The sequence below is a fragment of the Drosophila mauritiana genome, chromosome 3R (genome assembly GCF_004382145.1).
Source record: "Drosophila mauritiana strain mau12 chromosome 3R, ASM438214v1, whole genome shotgun sequence".
NCBI classification, from domain to species: domain Eukaryota; kingdom Metazoa; phylum Arthropoda; class Insecta; order Diptera; family Drosophilidae; genus Drosophila; species Drosophila mauritiana.
Genome location: NC_046670.1, coordinates 2,529,641 through 2,551,001, shown reverse-complemented (window position 1 = coordinate 2,551,001; position 21,361 = coordinate 2,529,641). Strand labels below are relative to the sequence as shown.

The 21,361-nt window shown below is 46.2% G+C and overlaps 7 protein-coding genes and 1 non-coding gene across 15 annotated transcripts in view; 5 read left to right on the top strand and 3 right to left on the bottom strand.

The window, feature by feature from the left end:
- The first annotated feature begins 222 nt into the window (after positions 1-222).
- LOC117143284 (katanin p60 ATPase-containing subunit A-like 1) lies at positions 223-5,177 on the top strand. The gene is made up of 6 exons (XM_033307863.1): positions 223-368; positions 1,189-1,410; positions 1,821-2,424; positions 2,618-2,739; positions 3,640-4,199; positions 4,273-5,177. The coding sequence occupies exons 1-6, from the start codon at positions 357-359 to the stop codon at positions 4,469-4,471; spliced, it is 1,719 nt and encodes a 572-aa protein (XP_033163754.1). The 5' UTR covers positions 223-356; the 3' UTR covers positions 4,472-5,177.
- LOC117143285 (vacuolar protein sorting-associated protein 37B) lies at positions 4,926-6,283 on the bottom strand. Of its 3 annotated transcripts, none has more exons than XM_033307864.1 (2): positions 5,486-6,283; positions 4,926-5,141 (listed from the first exon to the last, which is right to left on the bottom strand). In XM_033307864.1, exon 1 carries the CDS (start codon positions 6,185-6,187, stop codon positions 5,543-5,545), a length of 645 nt encoding a protein of 214 aa, XP_033163755.1. In that variant the 5' UTR covers positions 6,188-6,283; the 3' UTR covers positions 4,926-5,141; positions 5,486-5,542. The 3 variants fall into 3 exon arrangements, with proteins under 3 accessions (XP_033163755.1, XP_033163757.1, XP_033163756.1); XM_033307866.1 differs by having other exon boundaries at positions 5,489-6,283; XM_033307865.1 differs by having other exon boundaries at positions 4,926-5,144; positions 5,492-6,283.
- A 1,952-nt stretch (positions 6,284-8,235) lies between these two features.
- LOC117144573 lies at positions 8,236-8,719 on the bottom strand. Its single transcript, XM_033309826.1, has one exon. The coding sequence runs from the start codon at positions 8,537-8,539 to the stop codon at positions 8,285-8,287; it is 255 nt and encodes an 84-aa protein (XP_033165717.1). The 5' UTR covers positions 8,540-8,719; the 3' UTR covers positions 8,236-8,284.
- Positions 8,720-9,535: 816 nt separating this feature from the next.
- Positions 9,536-11,207, top strand: LOC117143725 (saccharopine dehydrogenase-like oxidoreductase). Its single transcript, XM_033308529.1, has 2 exons — positions 9,536-9,652; positions 9,714-11,207. Exon 2 carries the CDS (start codon positions 9,771-9,773, stop codon positions 11,061-11,063), a length of 1,293 nt encoding a protein of 430 aa, XP_033164420.1. The 5' UTR covers positions 9,536-9,652; positions 9,714-9,770; the 3' UTR covers positions 11,064-11,207.
- Positions 11,208-11,424: 217 nt separating this feature from the next.
- On the bottom strand, positions 11,425-13,260 carry LOC117143724 (RAB6A-GEF complex partner protein 2). 2 transcript variants are annotated; one of them, XM_033308527.1, is made up of 5 exons: positions 13,058-13,260; positions 12,780-12,997; positions 12,443-12,714; positions 12,228-12,377; positions 11,425-12,164 (listed from the first exon to the last, which is right to left on the bottom strand). In XM_033308527.1, exons 1-5 carry the CDS (start codon positions 13,204-13,206, stop codon positions 11,622-11,624), a joined length of 1,332 nt encoding a protein of 443 aa, XP_033164418.1. In that variant the 5' UTR covers positions 13,207-13,260; the 3' UTR covers positions 11,425-11,621. The 2 variants fall into 2 exon arrangements, with proteins under 2 accessions (XP_033164418.1, XP_033164419.1); XM_033308528.1 differs by having other exon boundaries at positions 12,780-12,994; positions 13,058-13,259.
- Positions 13,261-13,452: 192 nt separating this feature from the next.
- Positions 13,453-15,356, top strand: LOC117143726 (proteasome subunit beta type-2). The gene is made up of 3 exons (XM_033308530.1): positions 13,453-13,595; positions 14,088-14,267; positions 14,333-15,356. Exons 1-3 carry the CDS (start codon positions 13,504-13,506, stop codon positions 15,027-15,029), a joined length of 969 nt encoding a protein of 322 aa, XP_033164421.1. The 5' UTR covers positions 13,453-13,503; the 3' UTR covers positions 15,030-15,356.
- On the top strand, positions 13,893-14,051 carry LOC117146127. The gene has a single exon (XR_004459745.1). It is a non-coding gene; the product is annotated as a U1 spliceosomal RNA (small nuclear RNA).
- Positions 15,357-15,720: 364 nt separating the features above from the next.
- LOC117145842 (afadin) overlaps positions 15,721-21,361 on the top strand; it is a 44,507-nt gene continuing 38,866 nt past the window's right edge. For 4 of the 5 annotated variants that reach the window (XM_033311652.1, XM_033311655.1, XM_033311648.1 and 1 more), the window contains exon 1: positions 15,721-16,244. The gene's annotated coding sequence lies outside the window, so the exon portion shown is untranslated. Of the gene's footprint in view, positions 16,250-21,361 lie in introns of all 5 variants that reach the window. The other variant, XM_033311650.1, reaches the window with a different exon arrangement.

Below are 21,361 nucleotides of genomic sequence, written 5' to 3'. Positions count from 1 at the left end.
AAAATTACTTACATATATGTACTTGTATTTTTTTTTAACCGATAGACACGATACGGAGATTTTCTTTTTATTTTCTTGTAATACGATATAAAATTATAAATATATTTCTTATTTTTAGCAGCCCTGCAAACTATCGATAGCCGCCGACTGTTGCACTACCAAACGCAACAGGGTGGTCAAGTGTCCGCGCCGATGTATCGATAAGCCGCTCATCACCAGAGCACGCACATCACTAGTATTACAAACACAGGCAGGCAGCAGTTTATTTTTGCTACCGCAGCGCCTTAAACTCTGAATTAAATAGTTTACGCATTCATTTTGCGCTCGGAACGCCGCGTAACAAAGCTAGTACACTAATGTCCATAACCGTAAGTCTCCCGCGAACCGCTCAGCTGCAGTTGTGTTGTGCGGCGGCGAGACGTCAGCGCTGCTGTTGTTGCTGCAGCTGCAGACGCCCCCACGTAGCTGGAAATAAAATAGGAAGAATAAGAATAAGAAATACGGTGTCGAAGTGTCGAATGCAAAGTGCAGTTTTCGGTCTCCAGAGGCTTGCAATTAACTCAAATTCTATTTAGATCGCATTAATTCGCCCCATTGTGCGCCCGTGTACGTGTGTGCGAGAGAGTGTGTTGTGTGCCGCTGAAACCTGAGCTGAGTGTGCGTGTGTGTGTGCGAGCGTTAATTTTGTTGTTTTTTACTTTTGTGTTTTTGTTTTTTTTGCATACGACGATTCGAGTCGAGTTGAAAGAATCATTCAAAGCCAACAAGGTCGAACGCCTTATTCGGCTCATAACTACCTAATACATTTTCCAATCGGCATTTGGCCCACGTCCCGCCTTGGAGGCGGAATTGAAAATGGGAGCGCGTTGCGTTTAAATTTGGTGACAAGTCGGCGGCTGTGCGCCTGATAATTTATAATTAGCAACGCACTTGGGTCGTTGCCACTGGCATCTTCTATTATTCGCAACTGTCGCCGGGTTTTCCACTTCATTCGCTTCTGGCTGGGAGGCGCACTTTCCATTTTTACCTGCAAGGCGGGCCAGCGAGTGACGAAGTCGCTTCCGTTCTATTGTTCCCCTTCCCACCTAGCAACACTTGGAGAAACTCACGCACTCGAGCGCTTTAATTGGAACTAATCTCTGTCTCTCGTTTTTGGCCACAATGACGACAACCTGTTCCGATCGCCAGTTACTGCGAGGTGGCAAGCAAAAGACAACCACTTGCGTAGGAATGACCGTAATGGCCAAGACTACGTTCGAAGAAATATGCGAGAATGCCAAATTAGCACGGGACATGGCTCTGACGGGCAACTACGACTCGGCCTGCATCTACTACGAGGGCCTCCAGGGGCTGCTCGCCCGCCAGCTGAAGGCCACCGCGGATCCACTGCGCAAGGGCAAGTGGAGCATGGTAAGACATTCCTATCACCACCTCCAAGTAATGCCAACTACCGTGCCAATGAATGGGAATGGGGACGGTTAAAACAAACAAAGGACTTAGTCATAGCATCTTGTCAACGCCATTCGCAAATGATCATCCTAAACACTCAAGGCGTTTTGTGTAAACCAGCTATCTAGATCGTTAACATGATTATAAAGATTTAATTATCCTAAAACCTAAATGGCAACATTGAATCAGAACACTACCGAATGACTAAAATAGTTCTTGAGCAGAAGCACAAAGTAATTACTAGTAATACCAGTAGCAGTCTAAAACTAACAATTTGTACCAAGTAGATTCAAAAAGTTTCATAACCACCATCCTAATCACCATTCCGGACTTCATTGACATCATTTAACTAACTGATCTTCGATGTGCAGATCAACCAGCAGATTAGCCAGGAGCACGCCAAAATCAAGGCCATTCAGAGAACCCTACAAGACATCTCGCTGGACCTGCAGTCAACCAAATTTGCCCACAAGCTGCGACACCAGCTCAGCGAAGAAAGCACCACCAGTAAAGATCCATCTGCCTGGTTCAAGCCGGACCCCGACATTTGGACGCCTCCGCCCAAGGATCCCGATGTGTGGGGTCCGCCGAAGCCACCACCCACCACACAGGCCGTTGGCCGACGAGCCGCCCCGAACAACCGCCGCACCACTCCGGCAACGCAAAACAGCCGCCCCAGCAGCACAATCCCGCAGAGCACTGCCCGGAATGGTCCGGCCTCGACACGCAATTCCCGCAACTCAACGTCCGCCACAGCACAGAGCGGCGGAGCACGCACGACCAACGGAAGGGTTGGCGGTCGCAAGCTGTCCACATCGAACACCAACGAGGCTAGGGACGACGACTCCACCGCTGCAGGCAGCAATGGCGGAGCGGCTGGCGATGGAGAAAACGGCGATCCGCAGGCCGCCCAGGACGAAGAGCGCAAGTTTCAGCCCAACAACCACATCGAAGCCGAGCTAGTCGACATTCTTGGTAGGTGCCTTAATAGTTGCCGCAAGGTTTGGCTCGCTCAAAACTTGGTGATGCGCTAGTCTTATTTATTTAGCAAAGCTAATGCAGTAGCCTACTTGCATTAAGATTTGTGGCTATTTCAAAAATGGTAGTAATTATAAAAAATTCGGTATAGTATAACTACATTTATTACATGCCAACGCTCTCTTTTCAGAACGTGATATTCTTCAAAAGGATCCCAAAGTGCGCTGGAGCGACATTGCCGACCTGCACGACGCCAAGCGGTTGCTGGAGGAGGCCGTCGTGCTGCCAATGCTCATGCCGGACTACTTCAAGGTGCGTCACCCCCGCTGTTTGTTTGCTGTGAATCACATTTTGCCAAACGCTTATCTCGCGCGGCGATGGGTCAACAAACGCGCTATATTATAGTGCTCAGGGCACTGTGTATTTGATCAACTGTTCTGAACTGCCACGAAATGCATTGCCCTGCAGCTTTGTCCCTCTTAACTAGGGGGTGGCACTTGTCAGCCCATTCTACTATTACTTGGGCGGTTTAAAAGTTTCCATTGTTGAAATTATGCTGATTATGCTGTACGTCTATGTATGTTATCTTATCAAACTATGTGTGCGGTCGAAAGAATATCGATTCATAATGGACTTGTCAAAGAAACAATTATTCCGTATATATTCTCTTCAATTTACGCCAAAGTAGAAGTTACTTCCTTGCTTATTTCAAGTTGGAATGCTGACCATGTGTTTCTAACGCCTTTAAACCACATTAAAAATCACTGACCCAAACACTTGAGACTGCGCTCGATTGCTATGCTGACCATATTGTACCATATATGTAAGAATATTTGTTGTATTTAAATATTTCCGGCCAACAAATAGTTTCCCCATCTAAAATGTGGCTACCATGAAATTTCGCATGGGCGAAAGGTGTTTGAAATGGCCATCAGAGAAGCCTACAGCAACATTTTTCGATTTACCATCTCACTGAATAAACCATAGCAAGAAAGATAGATTTAACGTGGATATTAGATATTTTTGTTTCATTGGAATAAATGGTACCCACTTCTTCAATGTAGGTTATTTAATTAATTAAAATGAGGCAAATGACACAACCTAAAACAGTGTTGCAGATCAAAACAATCGGAATGTATACAATTAATATATACAAAATTTGCAAATATTTTAAAGCAATAGTACATAATCACTTCTTGCTTTCTACAACAGGGTATCCGACGACCCTGGAAGGGCGTGTTAATGGTGGGACCTCCAGGCACGGGCAAGACAATGCTTGCCAAGGCGGTGGCAACCGAATGCGGAACTACGTTCTTTAACGTGAGCTCGGCCACGCTGACGTCCAAGTACCGCGGTGAGTCGGAAAAGATGGTGCGGCTTCTGTTCGAGATGGCCAGGTTCTACGCGCCCAGCACAATTTTCATAGACGAGATCGACTCCCTGTGCTCGCGCCGAGGATCGGAATCGGAGCACGAGGCCTCGCGACGTGTGAAGTCGGAGCTGCTGGTCCAAATGGACGGCGTGGGCGGCGGAGAGGAGCAGGCCAAGGTGGTCATGGTGCTGGCCGCCACCAACTTTCCCTGGGACATCGATGAAGCGCTTCGGCGTCGTTTGGAAAAACGCATTTACATCCCACTGCCATCGGATGAAGGTCGCGAGGCGCTGCTCAAGATCAATCTCCGCGAAGTCAAGGTGGACGATAGCGTCGATCTTACCTACGTGGCCAACGAGCTAAAGGGATATTCCGGAGCTGACATCACAAACGTGTGCAGGTGAGTTCAAAATGCACTAATTTAAAATCCAAATCATGTCAATGGAATAAAATGCGTGCTCTTCTTTTTCCAGGGAGGCCAGCATGATGTCGATGCGGAGGAAGATCGCAGGGCTGACTCCAGAGCAGATTCGGCAGTTGGCTACGGAAGAGGTGGATTTGCCCGTTTCCAACAAGGACTTCAACGAGGCCATGAGTCGCTGCAACAAAAGCGTGTCCCGGGCGGACCTGGACAAGTACGAGAAGTGGATGAAGGAGTTCGGATCGTCATGATGGCGCTGCCCATGCGAATGGCTAGCGATTGTAGCAATATATTTTTGAATAGCCTTAAACACGCGCTTAAGTCATTAAGCTTTTAAAGTGAGAACCGAGCCGATCCAAGCCGACCGGAAGAGTTGAACATATTTTATATATAACATTTTGCAAATACGATACAATCTATATATTTATATATATACATTGAACCGGAGGCCGTTGGAATTAGAAAAGACTAACCGCTCTCAAAGAGGAAACACAAATGCAAAACTGAAATTGAAATTGAATTGCTATGAAGTCGAGAGATAGGCAATACGTTTATGTATACATAACAAACACCACCCACACACTCCATGAGCACAAACCTTCCAACTAATCGTTAACCCACAATCACACTATATGCAATAAGGAATCGCTTTAATCGCCGCCTAGCCTTGGCCTCATACTCCCACAATGTGCACACTCCAATCCGTTTCATTTTTTATCGAAAAAGTTTTTATTTTAACAAGAAATGTCCACTGTCTAATATTAATGTTAATTTTCGCTTAATTTATACTTTTACATATACATATATATCATAGTTTAGTGCAGGCAGAGATGTGTGCACCAGAAAGTTCCCTCTGATTTGCAATTAACCCACTGTAATCAGAAGATGAAACTGAAGCAATATGTACTTAAAGAGAGGATTCTGAAATTTTAAACAATAAAGAAGTTTTTAACTATACGACATTAAGTGTTGTGACTTTTTTGGGTGCTTTCTGCAAGGATAAATAAGGATAAAGGTCTTGCAAATGATGCTGATGATGTTATTTGATTATTATTACAATTAAATCGATGTTACGAAAATGTTGTGATCCCAAAAAAGAGAAATTATATCTAGACACCAAACGGATGTTGCATTTGTATGACACAGCGTTAATTAATCTTTTTTAGAAATCAAGAGTCAGGGGAAAGCCCTATATTATGAAATCCAAGAACGTTTATCTGATGAAAGCACCCTTCGTTCACCGCTTACTAAGTGAAGAAACTTGCCTGCTGCAGAATGATGCGCCATGGCAGTTAATTCGCTGAGGCCCAAGGACCAAGACCTCAGTACGGCCTGGATGGCGGTGGCATGGGCATCAGGGGACCCATAATTGGGTAAGGGGCGGAGCCCCCAGCCGCGGGATAGAATCCGCTGGAGGGCACGTTTCCGTAGGCTGGCAGAGAGGTATTTGGAACCGGACCCTGGCGCTGTTTGCGCATCAGCTCCTGCATTTTTTCGGCCTTGAGGCGCCGCAGGTGCATGGTCCGCCGGATGGGGAGGAACTCCTCCAGAAAGTCCTCCACGCCGATATCGCTGTCGTTGAACTTCTTGACCATCTCCTCGGTCTGCTCCTCGCTCTCGGAGGCAGCTGTCTGCAGCAGGGCCAGCGCCGTCTCCGGGCCCACTCCGCCCGACTTCTCCTTGAGCTGTGAGAGTTTCTCCTGGACAGAGGAGCACCTGGTGCGCCCATCCTCCGAGAGTTCTGCCAGCCGCCCGCGCAGCTCGATGATCTGCGGCTCCCGCTCGATATTGCGCTCCGCCCGACTCCTGTTGTCCTCGAAAACACTGGTCTTTTGTGTTCGGAGCACCTGGAGAACTTCGTCAACCTTCTCGTCCAGCTTGTCGTCGTCGTTCAGCAGTTCCTTCAGTTCCTCGTGGCACATGGGGGCGATGGTGGCCCGCAGTTGGTATAGGTATTCCTGGTACATCTTCGATGACTCTCTGCAACTTCTGAACAAGACACCTAATTCTGCGACTTTATTTTCATTCGATTCAATGACTATTACTCTGCAGTGTGGCCAGATGTTCAAATGCCTCCACCAAATTATCACTAAATAATGCAGGTTGTAGCGCACATTCAAAAGTGGGTTTAAAATTTAAAAGTTTAGGCAATACCTCAACTGTTAATTTGATACATTTGATACATGTTAGAATTCAACAAAAATCGACCGCGTACTTTTTACTGTAATTATTCGAAATTATTCTACACCCGTCACTCGTGGAGTAAAGTGGTGTGGAGATGTCAGGATTTGCAAAAGCTGTTGGGTTGAATAACGCAGAATCTAGTGACAGCGCTGATGATTTAAATTATGTTTAATATTATTTTCCTTATTTTCTGATATATATTTGAGCAGAAATGACCATAATAAGGCTTTACTATTAGTATAATCTCATTTAAATCCGTTAAAACCATTGAAAAGCAAACAAATATAATTTAGCTATTAGGTTTACTTATTGTACTCCAACAAGCTTCAAAAGCAATGAGTTAGGCAAAAGGTAGAGGGAATGAATGCTCGGCGTTTTCCTTGGATTTAGGGATTCCCTTCTAATGGCCCCCAGTGTGCTGTTGTCCTCAGGGAACCTAGATAAGCATAGATGATAGACGATGTGAGTCAATTTATTTGACCACTGTGTCCATCAGTTTAACCCCGCACTTCGCAGGTGGTCTAGATTGTCTAGCTTCGGCTGATGGGTTGTAGTTTCTCGAATTGGATCTTTCGATTCCTCCACCACCGAGCTTGGAGTGCTGTTTCGTTTTATCCCGCTTGCAGGATCAAGCGAGATGCTGGATCATCGTGCCCGATCCGGTAAAGTCATCCGATATGACCGGCAGCAGATAATTCCATGTTAGATCCACTTCATCTCAAGTATCAGATACTTCAACTTGCATACCAGTTGTCAGCCAAGTTAGCTAAGCTGCTGGGATTACACATTTTCTGCAGCTCTGGAGCCTTTATATTGGCAATATTCTTTGTCGATGGCTTCTGGGAGTTCTTATTGTTATTAACACTATGGTCAACCAGTCATAATTGGTTTTGAGTCGCATAAACATTATATAATCCTTATATTTCGAATCAAGCATATTTACTGAAAGATACTTTCCCGGTGATCTGTGCTGTCGGGAATGGTTGTCCCAATCATTTCCTGCCTGTAACTCGACATATAATGTTGCAAGTCTTGCACTATGGACCAATCTTGCAGTGAGAAGTCATTCGGAGAATATTCCTTGGTGAACTACGTCACAGTCAGAGGTTCTCCAAATGCGACTAGAAGGACAAGTGGCATGCCAGAAGGACTGGGACTGCTTCCCCTACTTTGCGATTTCTTCTGATGCAAGAAAAGATCGTTTCAGTTTCAGGTCTTCCCTTCGAATTTCCTATCATCCGTATCAGTAAATTCCTCCTCCTCCTAGAAATAGCAATCCATCTTTTAAGTTCTGACACTTTTCTGTAGAATAATTAAGTTTGCATACTTTTCACCACGAACAAGAGCAATCATGGGCCTGCCAATCGGAAAATATCCTGGAGCAAGCGAGGATAGGAATTCCATGTCATTGGAATTAATCAATTTTGCATAAAGTACCCACAGCATTATTACCCACAGAAATGCATTACTTTGTACGAGTCTAATACTAGAAACTTACGATTTCGAGTATTTAGCCGATTTAGTATTTATCTTAAGCCTTCTTGAGGAAAATACATGAAAAGAACCTAATTTTAGTTGACTTTTTCGAAATATTAAATAGCCTCGTATAATTAGTTTCATTGCTTGTTTGCCTGGCTAGCAAGAAAACGGGAAGTCCTGATAATTACTAAAGGGACTTCAATACTTTTTAAATTAATGCACAATTTCTTTTTAAATTCCAGACCCACTGTGCTTGGGTGGTCATTTTACCCGACTCTACAGTTCTTTCCTAATAGATTGAGTACAATTTAAAGTACGCAAATTTAAAGACGCAAGTTCAAAGGTACCTACAATATTTATATATTCGCTTATCAAATTGACTCTTAGGCAATCATAATAAATTACAAGTTTGGGAGGCTGGTTTGGGGAGCAGCACCACTGACCAAGGGCTTGGCCAGCGTAGTGAATCGCCTGCTGAACTGATCCTTTACCAGCTCTGGAGTGACTGTGGAGGCCGCGTCCAGGTACTGCACCACTCGGATCTTGCCCATGTCGAGCACAGGAACCTGTCGCACGCGAAATCCCGGGAGGAGTACTTGAGATTGGGCCATAATCAGTGCCAGGAGTCCAACCAGTGGTATGAGATGCAGCCTCATTTTGAATTGATGCAGCTTGCAGAATGCTTGTGTCCGACTGGCAGCTCCACATTTTATACTTATCCAGGAAATTCCGGAAGTCTCTTGCCTTCCCCAAGCTTTGGGTGATTGATCCGCAATTGCTCTACCGCATCTGCTCAGCTCGTTTCCGTTCAACCGGTTGGGCAGTATCGTTATTTTGAATAACTGGATTTGGCGTGCGCAGTGTTAATGGCCACAGTCTTCAGCCTGGACCTCACACTTCACACAGTGATAACAAAATGTTAATTTTATTCCCATTATTCGCGGTGCAGGGTATATACTAGTCGTTCAAGTAATTGATGTACATAACACAAGCTTGGAACGACAAGTATAAAGACTAAGAAGAAGCAAATCTCCCTTTAATTCGTGTCTTCACAGCTCATAAAGTTAGCAGGCAGAGTTTGTACCCTCTGACTAGGAAACGAATCGTATTTCATCCTCCCTACATCTTGCAGAGTCATTGAGAAGGATCTTGTCAAATAAAATAATACAAATAATATGGCAAATTATGACTGGGTAGCTATATATCTAGGGATGCTTTCTACTAAATGGGTGGCGAACTATCTATTTCGTACTTTGAATGCATCCAACGGCCTGGCTGGGGATCGCTTGCATATCACAAGTTTATTCTGAAGGCCTGCAATAGAACCGAGCCGCGTCAATTGAAATGTAGAAAGAAGTTAATCTGTTTATTTAATTAAACAACCACACTGGCTTTATGCCTATATTCCACACCTAAAGTGGAAACACATTTGCTAACATCTATTTACTCCATTTCGCTGATAGATCTCCCACTGATTTATATTTTTGAGTCATAGAGGTCACAGAAGAGTCACAAAGAAATAGAAGTCACCATTCACAGCCAGACTCAAACAAATTCAGGCGGTGGAAACACTCCTTCAATCCGTAGAATCAGTGAAGTCGGGCCATTAGGCGCTTGCAGGAATACCCCTAACTCCATTCAGCAGAGCTTCGACTTTGGCCGGTTGGATTTTCCACCTACATACGTGCATGATGCATGTGTATTTGAATATACTGAATAAGAACGCCGATTAGCAGCTCAGTAGGCGGAATCAGTAGACAGCGATACAGGTGAGCACTCGTCTATCTACTCCATGCCAAACTGCGCGTAAAGTCGCACCTGTGATTCCAGGGATATCGCAATATCGCGCAATCTGAAATCGAATCTTTGGAGGCGACTTACGGCGAAATGTCTGGCGATCGACTGGATGTGATTATCTTTGGGGCCAGCGGCTTCACCGGCAAGTACACGGTATTCGAGGCGGTCACCGTGCTGCGCGGCTTGCGATGGGGCATAGCTGGCAGGAACCGCGAGAAGCTGGAGGCGGTGTTGAAGGAGATGGGCGCCAAGGCCAAGAAGGACCTCTCGCAGGTGCCCATCTTCATCGCGGACGTCAACGACCAGGCCTCCCTGCTGGAGATGGCCAGAAAGTGCCGGATTGTGGTGAACACTGCAGGACCCTACCGCTTTCACGGCGAAAACGTCGTGAAGTCCTGCATCGAATCGGGCACGCACCATGTGGACGTTAGCGGGGAGCCCCAGTACATGGAGACCATGCAGCTGAAGTACGATCAACTGGCCAGGGAAAAGGGCGTGTACGTGGTCAGCGCCTGCGGCTTTGACTCCATACCCGCCGACATGGGCGTCGTCTTTGTGGAAAAAAACTTCGACGGCGTGGTGAACTCTGTAGAGACCTTCCTGGAGAGCGGAATCAAAGAGGGCGGCAGTGGCGGAAGCACTGCCGGTCTCAACTACGGAACCTGGGAGAGCGCCGTCTACGGGCTGGCTCACTCTGACGAGTTGCGCGGCATCCGGAAGCAGATCTATCCGCAGAGACTGCCCAGATTCTATCCCTTTCTCAAGCCACGACCGCTGGTCTTCCGCTCTACCGAGATTGACAAAGTGTGTCTACCTTTTCCCGGCTCCGACCGCTCGGTGGTGATGAGGTCCCAGCGCTTTCTCTACGACCATGACAAGAAGCGGCCGGTCCAGATGCAGGCCTACGTGGGATTTTCGTCTTGGCTGGTCGCCGGCGCTGTCATCCTTTTTGCCACCATCTTCGGTCTGCTGTCAAAGTTTCAGCTGGGACGTACGCTGCTGCTCAATTACCCCGGTCTCTTCTCCGGCGGACTGGCCTCTCGTTCCGGTCCAAGTGAGGAGTCGATGGAGCGCACCTATTTCAAGATGACTTTTAAGGCCAGTGGTTGGCTCAAGAGCGATCGCCTGGCCGAGAGCTCAGACCAATACACGGAGTCCCCGACCAAGACGCTGATGGTCCGCGTGTCGGGCATGAATCCCGGATATGGAGCCACCTGCGTGGCTGCGCTCTCAGCGGCACTGACCATTCTTCGTGAGTCGGACAAGATGCCCAGCACAGGCGGAGTGCTGCCTCCAGCTGCCGCCTTCTCTAAGACCGGCCTCATTAGCGAGTTGGAGAAGCACGATCACGGCATGAAGTTTGAGATTCTGGCCAACAAGTGAGGTCCAGAATCGCACTTCTCCCTCCCAGTGGCTCTCTTTTAATCGCCTTTCTTGGCTGTTTGTTACTCGCGGTTTGAACTGTAATTATATAAGCACTTATTAAATTAACCCACACATCCGCTGCTGTTGTGTACCTTTGTAATATTTGCCGATTTCAAAGTTCAGGCGAAACGGGTTAGATCTTATTCAGTGAATTTTGCACCTCAGAATAAATTGAGATGCGGAAAACGGATTTTCCGACCGTACAATGTAAATATTATCTTGGTCAACATCGACAAGTGCTATGGACATGACTACTGTCTTTTTGTATTTTACAAATACGTTAGAGGAATGACTTTCCGAAGTTATTAAAAGTTGCCGCTTTGGTTTGTTTGCTCTTTATAAACTTGAACAGAATTAAAAGTAAAAGTAAATCGCCGCGTGAGATAACATTTTGATTAGTTCTCCTACATTTTAATACAATAATTCTTAATAATTACTTCCATTAAGAGAACGAATTCGCGATTACTTAAAATTTGGTCAACCAATTCTGTATCGGAACAGTGAAGAGAAGTGCCATTACTTTATAAGCAGGTTGAATGTCTGGTTTGGAGCATAAATCTGGAGAGGATTCGCAGCGTAGACGGTCACGGGCAGATTCCACACCATCGTCTCCACGGGCATTTCGGCCGGTGCTTTTAGCTCGCCGGACTCCGGATTCGGAATGCCAAAGTCCATCAAAGTGGTGGTTACAAACTCGAAATGCAATCGCCATCGCACGTCGACGAGGTCTGTGCGGAATGTGGGTGTTACGTGCAGCGGAATGGGTACCACGACCTGGGTCTGCAACGTTGCGTAGCACACTTGGTGGGAGGTGGAAATGGTCGAAAGTTTCCCGGTTGGCTCAGGCGCCTCCTTATCCCTTGAACTCGCCGATGTGGCCGACTTGTGGAGGTTATCTGCCACCACTCCGCTAGCTATGCTGGCCATATCAAAGGAGTTGATCGAGGAGACATCATCGCTCGTCGAGGATTGCGTCTGCAGCTGGTGATTTTGCACTGGTTGCGGTCGGATGGAAAGCTCCTGCTGCTGCAGCTTTACCGAAAACTGGACGCAGCGCACCTGATGAGATGTAGTGGGATTTTAGAAAGCGCATTATGAATAATGACAAAAATAATCACTAACCTTTCGGGGGTTTACGCCGGGATCAAAGTCCAGGCTGCCCACAATGTCCTCGCCGAGTTTATAGGCTGGCTTGAACAAACAAAAGCGGCCAACGAAGCCGCGCTTGTTCGAGATGCGATAGAACTTCGGCGCCCGCCGAGCGGTTACGTTCTGAAAGACACAGAGTAGAGGACATTGAAAAGGTACAGCTGCTTATGGGATCTCGATTTTCTTGCCTTAAGGTGGTGCCAGGATATCTCCAGCTCGCTGATCTCGCGCTTCTCCAGGAATGGGTTTGTGGGCGCTAGCTCCTCGTTGGTCTCTACGGTTACGGGAAGCTCGTCGGGCCGCGAAATTATGGGAATGGGCAATACACGGATGGGAACGGCCAGCGTTTGCACCTTGGACTTGACTCGTTGGGTAGCAATGGTGATCTTGTAGAAGTAGCGAATGTTGTGGCCTCTGTACGTGGGCGGGCCATCGCGAGGAACGAATTCATTGAAAAAGTCTGCAAGGCGACATGCTCGTAAGTAAAACTAAACAGCCAACAAGTAGGGCAAGCCGATCACTCACACATCTTGGTCTCTCCGGGCTGGAGGCGCAGGTCGCAAAAGAGGATCTTGGGCTTGGTGGCCACAATCACCTCGCCCGGCGCCTGCGTCACCGCATCCAAGGCCGTCCTGCCAATCATCTCCGTGAGCTCAGCGGCTCGGTCGCCCGAGGAGGTGGAGTAGCTGGTTTTCCGGTAGCAGTGCAGCTGCGCCGAGGCCCAGGCCAAGTTCTCCTGGCTACTGGTCGGATTTGCATGGTGAATCAAGGGGAGAAAACCAGTCAACAACAGCTCGGCTCACCTTGCTTCGTTGGCATTGCGGCCAGCCTGCGACGCGGCTGTCTCGTCGGAGAAGACCTTGTGGGTGAACTCGATCAGGCACTCGACTCTCTCGCCCGTGGCGTAGATGGCCGAGTCCGCACGTAGCAGTTTCGCCTCAATTTCAATCATTTATTTACGTTTTTATTTGGTCGCGACTCCCGTAGAGTGACCGTCTGCAGGAATGGTCGAAATGCTGAAAAGCCACGGTTCGATAGGCCCGCCGATAGCGATAGCAAACGGCGCGAACGCCAACCACTTTTTAAATGCCCCATCTCTGATAAGTCGTATTACTGAATTTAAATTGCTTTTTACTTTAGTAGAATCCCAGGTAGGCATTGGGTATAAGCTCGAAGCTTAAGCTATTGACATTGCTGTCGGGCACGAGAACAAACAGAATTCAGCTATATTTTATAAAATCCACACATCATGTTCAACGGTTTACCAACCTTGATGAAATACCCAGACCGATCGCCCTTTCTGTGCGGTCCCAGCGGATTTACTTTCGACAATTGTCTGCGGTGAGTTGAAAAAATCAGTCGGAACACAAGCAAGCCACATTCAACACCCAACCAACCTTCCACAAACCAACTTTCACCAACAAACCACAAAGGAAAACATTTCGTTTGTTAATAATTAGTTGGTTAATAATTCTAGTGGCACAATTTTGTTTCAAAAAATTAATCAATTCATTGACCATTGATACACGAGAAAAGCATTTTGGCTCCCCTAAGATTCACCAAAAGCCCATTTGGTTGAAGTAGATGGCATTTATTTTTGCCAATGTTTGAATCGCAATATTTAATAAAGAGTTATTTATACTTACCTGGCGTAGAGGTTAACCGTGATCATGAAGGCGGTTCCTCCGGAGTGAGGCTTGGCCATTGCACCTCGGCTGAGTTGACCTCTGCGATTATTCCTAATGTGAATAACTCGTGCGTGTAATCGTGCGGGGTATCTTGCAGTGCAGTCACTTCGCTCTGGCGACTTATCAGTTCCCCTCTCGTCCGCAGCAACAAACAACTAAAAGAGAATGGCCTTGTGGAGCCGAAAAGCTTTGCCACTGGCACCACTGTGGTGGGTATCGTGTTCGACGGCGGAGTGATCATAGGCGCCGACTCCAAGGCGGCCATCGGTGGCATGATTTTATCGAAGACAATCCGAAAAATTGTCGAGCTGCAGTCCAACATTTTGTGAGTATCTAGCTATCTATGAGTACGTCATAGACATAATATAATGGTGCCTTGGAACCCCTCAGTGCTGCGGGAGCTGGAACCGCCCGGGATACGAATGCCCTGGTGGAACTGACGCGGGCGCAACTGGAGCTGCACCGGATGAACACTGGGTTCCGCAAAGTGCCGGTGTGCTGTGCCAACCAGATGATACGGCAGCTGCTGTTCCGCTACAACAGGAACATAGATGCCGACATGATCATAGGCGGCGCGGATAGCAGCGGAGCGCATCTCTTCTGCACCCGCAGCGATGGCTCCACGGATACGGCGCCCTTTGCGTCCCTCGGCTCCGGCTACCTGGTATCCATGTCCATCCTGGAGTCACGGTGGTCGGAGGACCTCTCCGAGGAGTCCGCCTGCGCTCTGGCGTGCGACGCCGTGGCCGCGGGCATGAAGAACGACCTGTCCTCCGGCGGCCAGGTCAGCCTATGCGTCGTGCGCTGCGACTTCTCGGTGCAATGGCTCGATCAACTCCCCCGCCAGGTCACACCAGCTCACACCTACCGCCTGGCACCCAAGGCCGGCTGCACCACCATTCTGTCCACCATGGTGCATCCGGTGCTTCCGTGGCGGGGCGCCTCAGCTCTGTGCGAGCCAGGAGGCAGCCAGGAGCCAGGGCCAGGGCCAGGCACTAGTGGTGCCTCCAGAGGGCAGGAGGTACGGCGCAGGTCAAACAGTCTGGACGAGCCGGAGGCCAAAAGGAAGAAGCGCGGAGGGAGATAGGACCCGGCTTGGGTGATCCTCAATATCCTTACCACATTTAATTTTGTTGATTGGTCGTAAGAGCTTGTTGCGTTATGTTGTGCCAATTATACATGTTTGGTTTCGAGCACGACATTCCACCAGGAGGAAGAGAGCTCTGTTATCCGGATTTTTGAAAGGATATTTGTACGTAGATGGATTACTCGGAAAATACGTTGCCGGCTAAAATGGCTTAATGTTCAACAATTTATTTGTGAAGTCCCCAGTTGGATTCCTTATAATTAAACCTTTTAAACCTGTTAGTATTGAATTATAAGTAAAAATTTTGCGTTATGAATTAAAGTTTCCAATCGATTTTAAAAAAGGGATTTCCAATTAAACCATAATAGTAATATCTTTAAGGATATAAAGTTACAAGGTTTTCAGGAGATTAAAGGCCGTGAAATGAACCCCAAGCTGTTTTCCCGTCAAAATGGATCTCTCTGCTATGACATAAAAAATTAATAATTTTCCAATGTTAATACCGTTTTGTAAAAAAAAATGAACAAAACAAATCTAAAAATTTGAAAAAGTTAGATCGGCTGGTTGGAGTCTTTGCTGAATGGTTGATGTATGTGCTACGCCGTATTGGTGGCAAATTTAGGACATGCAAACATTTGGCGTTTATGAACAAGTTATTCTGCGGTCCTACTGCTTGTATTCTGCGCAAGCCTGCCTGCGGTCACACCGCGGAAAAATGTCGAAGGCGCGCGTCGCTCGCATTTCTTGAGTTCTTCTTTCCTACGAAATCGACAACAAATTCGCAACAAGTGCGGTGATCTTTGTTATTCTCTGTTCTTCGCTCGTCTCGACATCGCAGTGTGTGAAAAGTGCGTTTTGTTTTCCGATTCGATTCGTTTCGATTTGGTCAGTCTCGCGATTTCGATTTCTCCGCAACATTCGCATTCGCATTTCCCTGCGCACTTGGCTCTCTTTGACTCCGACGTCGACTGCGCAGCCGCCGCGCCGCGACGCGAAATGTGCAACAACAAGTTAAACAACAACTACGTAGCAGCAACAACACATCGACAGAGTTAACCAATATTTAATTGCGGGCTTAATTAAATTAGCCAGCCCCACAGTGCAGTGCAAAAGTGCGCAAGAAGAAAAAATAAGGAGAACGCTGCTCATTCTTCGCTCCCACCTGGAATTCAAAGCTGGATAAATTGGATTAAACCGGGCGACAAGGAATTAAAGGTAAGGTAGGTTTAGACAAAGACAGCCCCCACCCCCCTCAGCAACGCTGATATTTATGAGTTTCGCCACCCCCTCTCGAAAACAAAAGCAACAATTGCCATGTCCGGCTTAGCAACAACAAAAACAACGGCGGCATTCCAACGGCGTCTGCTTTGTTTTCCACATACTGGAAGCCACCCGCTCCTCTTTAAGCTGCCTTTCCCTCCACTTCCAGCGGGGGAAAGGGACGCTTCAGGCGGGATGTGGTTTTGCGCTTCTTCTCCATTCCCTCGTTCTTTGCGAGAAAAAGAAAAGGGTGCGTCGACATTTCTATTGTTGTTGTTTTCGTGACGGTATTTTCTTATACTTTATTTTGTTGCTCACCTTCACACGTTATCAGAATGTTCATTTTGATCGTTTGTTTCGCTGGCGAGGCGGAGAAGTCTCCACTGGAGTTTCGTGCTCCCTCACGCCAAACAGTTATACCTGTTTCCACAAAGAGCGCGCGAGAGTGAGAGAGAGAGAGAGGGTGATAAAACCAAGCAACAGAAAAATCTCCAGTGGAGAGCGCCACTGGAAGATCGGAATTTTTAGTGCTCTGCTCCGACTAACAGGTTTTAGTAGTAGTGCTTACTTTTCTACTACGATTTTTGTCGCGGCTAACAATTCTGTTTTCCCACTCCCTCTCTCAGTTTTTGCATGGCAACTTTTCGGTCATTGTACTGTTGTTGTCTTGCACACCGCAAGAGAACAACAACAATCGGAGAAACATTGATAGCGCGGTACAGTGGGGCAGGCCAAACTAGAACCTATACATTTCCGATGTCTCCTCCAATTTGTGATTTTGCCTTTCAAGCATACTAGTTCATAATCGATTGTTTTCTTATTATCGGTCATAAATATGATGTTTCAAGAAATCTTATTTTGGGGTTACAATATTATTATATACTGTAGTATACAATATATTTCAAACATTCAATTCCTTTGACATATCAAAATAAATTAAAACTGCCAGTAGAGTGAAAGAGCGACCACTGTGGCACCATAAGCTCGTTTCTCTGTTTCACATTCGCGCCAGCTCCAATTTCGCCTTTTTCGCACACCTCACTGCATGCGACTGCAAATTTGTGCAGCTGAACTTTGTACTTCTCGTGTTTTCACATGACTCATGGGCTTGCTTTATTTTGGTTCTTGTTCCCCTTATTTTGGGAGTTGGAACGAGCAAGATTTGTCGGTGTAAACAGTGTTACCTGCGCTATTATCAATGGGCGCGTTCCACATTCCAATGACCTTATCGCGGGCTCTCTTGCCCCACAAACAGCCGAGCGAGATAAACCAAAATTGTAATGGCACAATGCAGTTTCGTTGACATCAGCTGATAAGGCAGCCAAAGGAGAGCAGGTCACCAATTACCCCACCCTCCAGAAAGTGCACTAAACCAATACCAAGGGCCGAGCAAACAAGCTAAACAAATACAAATACCAATACCAAAACCGAAAACAAGTGCGGGGAGCAAACCGAATGTGGGCCGGCGATCCAAAAGAGATGGGGAAACTGGCCCACGAGCACAGGTGCAAGATAATCTAATTACGCCACGGCAAAAGAGCCGCAATCCAAACAGCAAGTCGATAAAAGCGGTCCCAAAATTAACGTAGATCAGGGAGTGATGGCATTCAGTCTTTACTTTTTTATTGATCCAGTTTACAATGGAAACCGTTCTATAAATAATATACCCACAATCTTTTTATGATAAATTATTGGATTACTGGTTGTGTTTGGGTCCTGAATAATCAGGAAAATTAAACTACTTAAATTTGCAATTTTTTTATTTTCTCTAAATAGAACTGCTTAAGATTATAAAATTTCTTTGAATGTATGACATCATTTAGTCGTGATTTAAGCACACAAACCTTACAATTTAGTTCAAACTTGATAATGTGTATCAGGTAATAGTTGGGCACATAATATTGACCCATTAAGAGGAAATGAAACGTTATCAGCTACACATACGTAACACATAAATAGGCACAGTTGACGGCCTGCTAAACGATAAGTTGGTGAAAACGATTGGTTAGCAATAGCTTATAGCTATTGCAACTTCAACTCGCTCTTGTTCCCCTTAATGAAAAATCTTACAGAGAAGAATCCAAACAGATTGACAATTCAATTGAAAAAATCATATATTTCACTGATTTAATTTTACTAATCAGATTGCTGAGGTAAAAAAAATAGTTTAGGCAGTTCTTGAAATGAGAGTTTTGAAAACTGATTACAAATGTCTTAGCTTTTTTTCTCTGTGTGGGAGGTGGGCACTCAATGTCCGAATTAGCCAGGTTTCTGTCTTGGCTAGTCTGCATTCTCAGTCTTCTGGCGCAGCTGCAATCTAACGCCCCAACAGACCCACAATCCCCCAGCCCCCCAATGCCCCTCTTGCTCACCCCACCGATCTGTTATTTGCGCCTATTTGGCAATTCCTCATTCGCCGCTTGGCGGGTAATTGGACTCCTTTGCGATTCTCCGTTTCCGAATGCAAAATGTTTAGTTTTGGCTGTGGCTTTGTGTTCGCACGCTGCACGCCCCCTTCCCCGCCTTTTGTTTACTTTTGCTTTCGGCGCTCCAGAGATACTTTTTGGGGTTCTGGCAGGCGGATTCGCTTTGAGCAGATTTCTAGTTGGTTTCGTGCTGTTTTTGGGGGGAATTTTAACTGGAAACCCGAGCTTTTGTCCGTGCAGCTGTTTTGGAGTTGTTTTCTTGCGGCTCGGATATTATGCGTAATCAAAGATCATGTGGATGTGCTAATGGCAATTCCAGGAAATCATAAACATTAGCTTTTTAATCTGAGAAGGCGTTGGCAGTGTGGAAAAAGTCATTAATTTAATGAAAATTGCAATGATAATGATGTTATCTCTTAACGAGAATAGAAATCAAATAAGCTTTGAAGTATGAAAATATAAACAATTAGGAACCTTAAAAACGGGAAATGAAGCTTAGGAGAAGGCAAACAAAGTTGAGTATTTCATAATCTACGAACCACATTTTTGGTACTAAGCTAATGCTGTTTTGGGACATTTTAGATTGGATAGTCCTGATTATGGACTCTCATCTCATTCCATAGTTGCTCAGGACCTAGAGACAAGATCCCATGTTTGCAATCCTTAATTGTTATTCCCAAATCACAAATATGATTCTCCTCAAATAAAACTGTGACTAGGCAAAGTTTCCCGCTGATCGGTTGTGTGCGGGTCGGCCACGCCCACCTCTGGTCCGCGTCCGATTCCGCCCCTTCGAAGCTGAAACGTGCGCAAACCCGTTTCGCAAATCGAATGCCGCGCCAACCAGCCAAGTAGTGGGCTATGGCTCACTCGCCCGATCGATCGGCCAAGAAACTCGTTTTCTTCTCCGCCTGACCGTGATTTTATTTTGGTTTTGTGTGCTTTTTGCTGCCGTTTATGCAGCGTACTCTTTTTCTGTTTGGTTTTGTGCCTTTGTTATTTTTGCGAGTGAGTTATTGTTATTGCAGAGCGATCAAACTTGACTGCTGTGTGTGTGAGAGAAGAGGAGAGTGTGTTCATGTTCCACTTTGTTTGCATTTCATGTGCGCGGTGGTTTCATGTGAGAAAGTTTGCAGATCAGTTGGGGTTCGCATTTCCCGCCGGCCAACGCCCGTCAACTGAATGCAAAAACTTCCCATAGAAGCATAGTAGCGGTTTAAGTTACAGCAGACTATCCACTCTAGTTGCAAAATTCAGAATGGAATTGTGGAGAGAAACACTTTGCTGTAAGAATGAAACTATCGAGAACCATCAGATCGCTTATTGCCTGGCTAATAAAAGTGTAGGCAGATTTATCTGTATATTAAGTGATATTGTGCTCAAAATAAACTTTAAAGGCAGGCCAATCCCCGTCAACATCATCCATAAAGGCGATCATTGAAATATTTATGTCATGTGAAAGAATCTCCACCGCAGACATTCTTCCTCTATTACATGTCATCTGACAGTTGGCCTAATGGAAACGTCTAGCCGTGATAATCTGCATTCTCTGGACCGGCCGTCTTGGTGATCGCCACCAGAAGTCAACCCCGACACACCAACCGCTCATGCATTCCTATCGCATAATAGCCCGACATGGGAACATGGGTGCAAAACAATGGAGATGCATTTGCCTACATCCCAGAACTCGTTGACTTTGCCTCTTCAGCCGAAGGAGTGCCATTGCATTCTCCTGGCACTTTTCTTCTCGCCGCTGATTGACAGGCGACCCTTGCAATTGATGGACAGAAGTGCGACAAACCGAATAGGTACACAGAGGTGCAACAAAGGGCAGTCCTCCACGAGCTGACTGTACTTTTTCTACCTTTCCCTCGCGGTTTGAATGAACCCCGAGCCAGGAGTTCGGCCTGGAATTGTCAATTGGTGTAAATCGTAGGGGAAAACTGTTTTCCAACCACGTTCTGGGCCAGTGCACAACTCTCTCCCCCGGTGCATACACTGAGAACATTTGGTTCAAACTTGAACTGGGAGCAGGGTGAAGCAGGGGTCATGTGAAAGCATTTTCGGTATGGCAACTGGAGCAATATAGAATTTTACTAAGAATCGAAACTCGCTTACAATTTAAAACCAATGCGAAAAGAATTGAAAGTATGTTTAAATCAAAATAAATTAATTACCATAGATCACACTAATTTTGTGCAGTGTACCCTTGTGATCCTTTTTATATCTCTTATTTCGAGGCTTAGTGATTCGAAACGTGTGCGTGTGTTGCCTTTAGCTAGCTACCTGCTTTGCATGATCTTGATTCTGTTACCTGGTCTGGACTGTTAGCCCCTTTGTCTCTATGGGAATATGGGAATCGGGAATGCTCTCGAATCCGCAGTGGCATGTACATACATAGGTATGTATGAGGGGTGTTGGTGCAACACAATTCCACCCCTGACGTAAACACACCGGGAAATACCATCAGAGTGCGCTTGGCAACAAGTTTGGCAGTGTTCGGTTTCCGAGATACTTTTTTGAGGGTACGAAATACTTGAGCGGATTATTCGGGAATATGATTAGAAAGATTTATGGGATCGCATTGTTTCTCCTTAACTGTCTAACATGAAAGTTAAAAAACTTTTTTTTGGTAGATTTACTTTT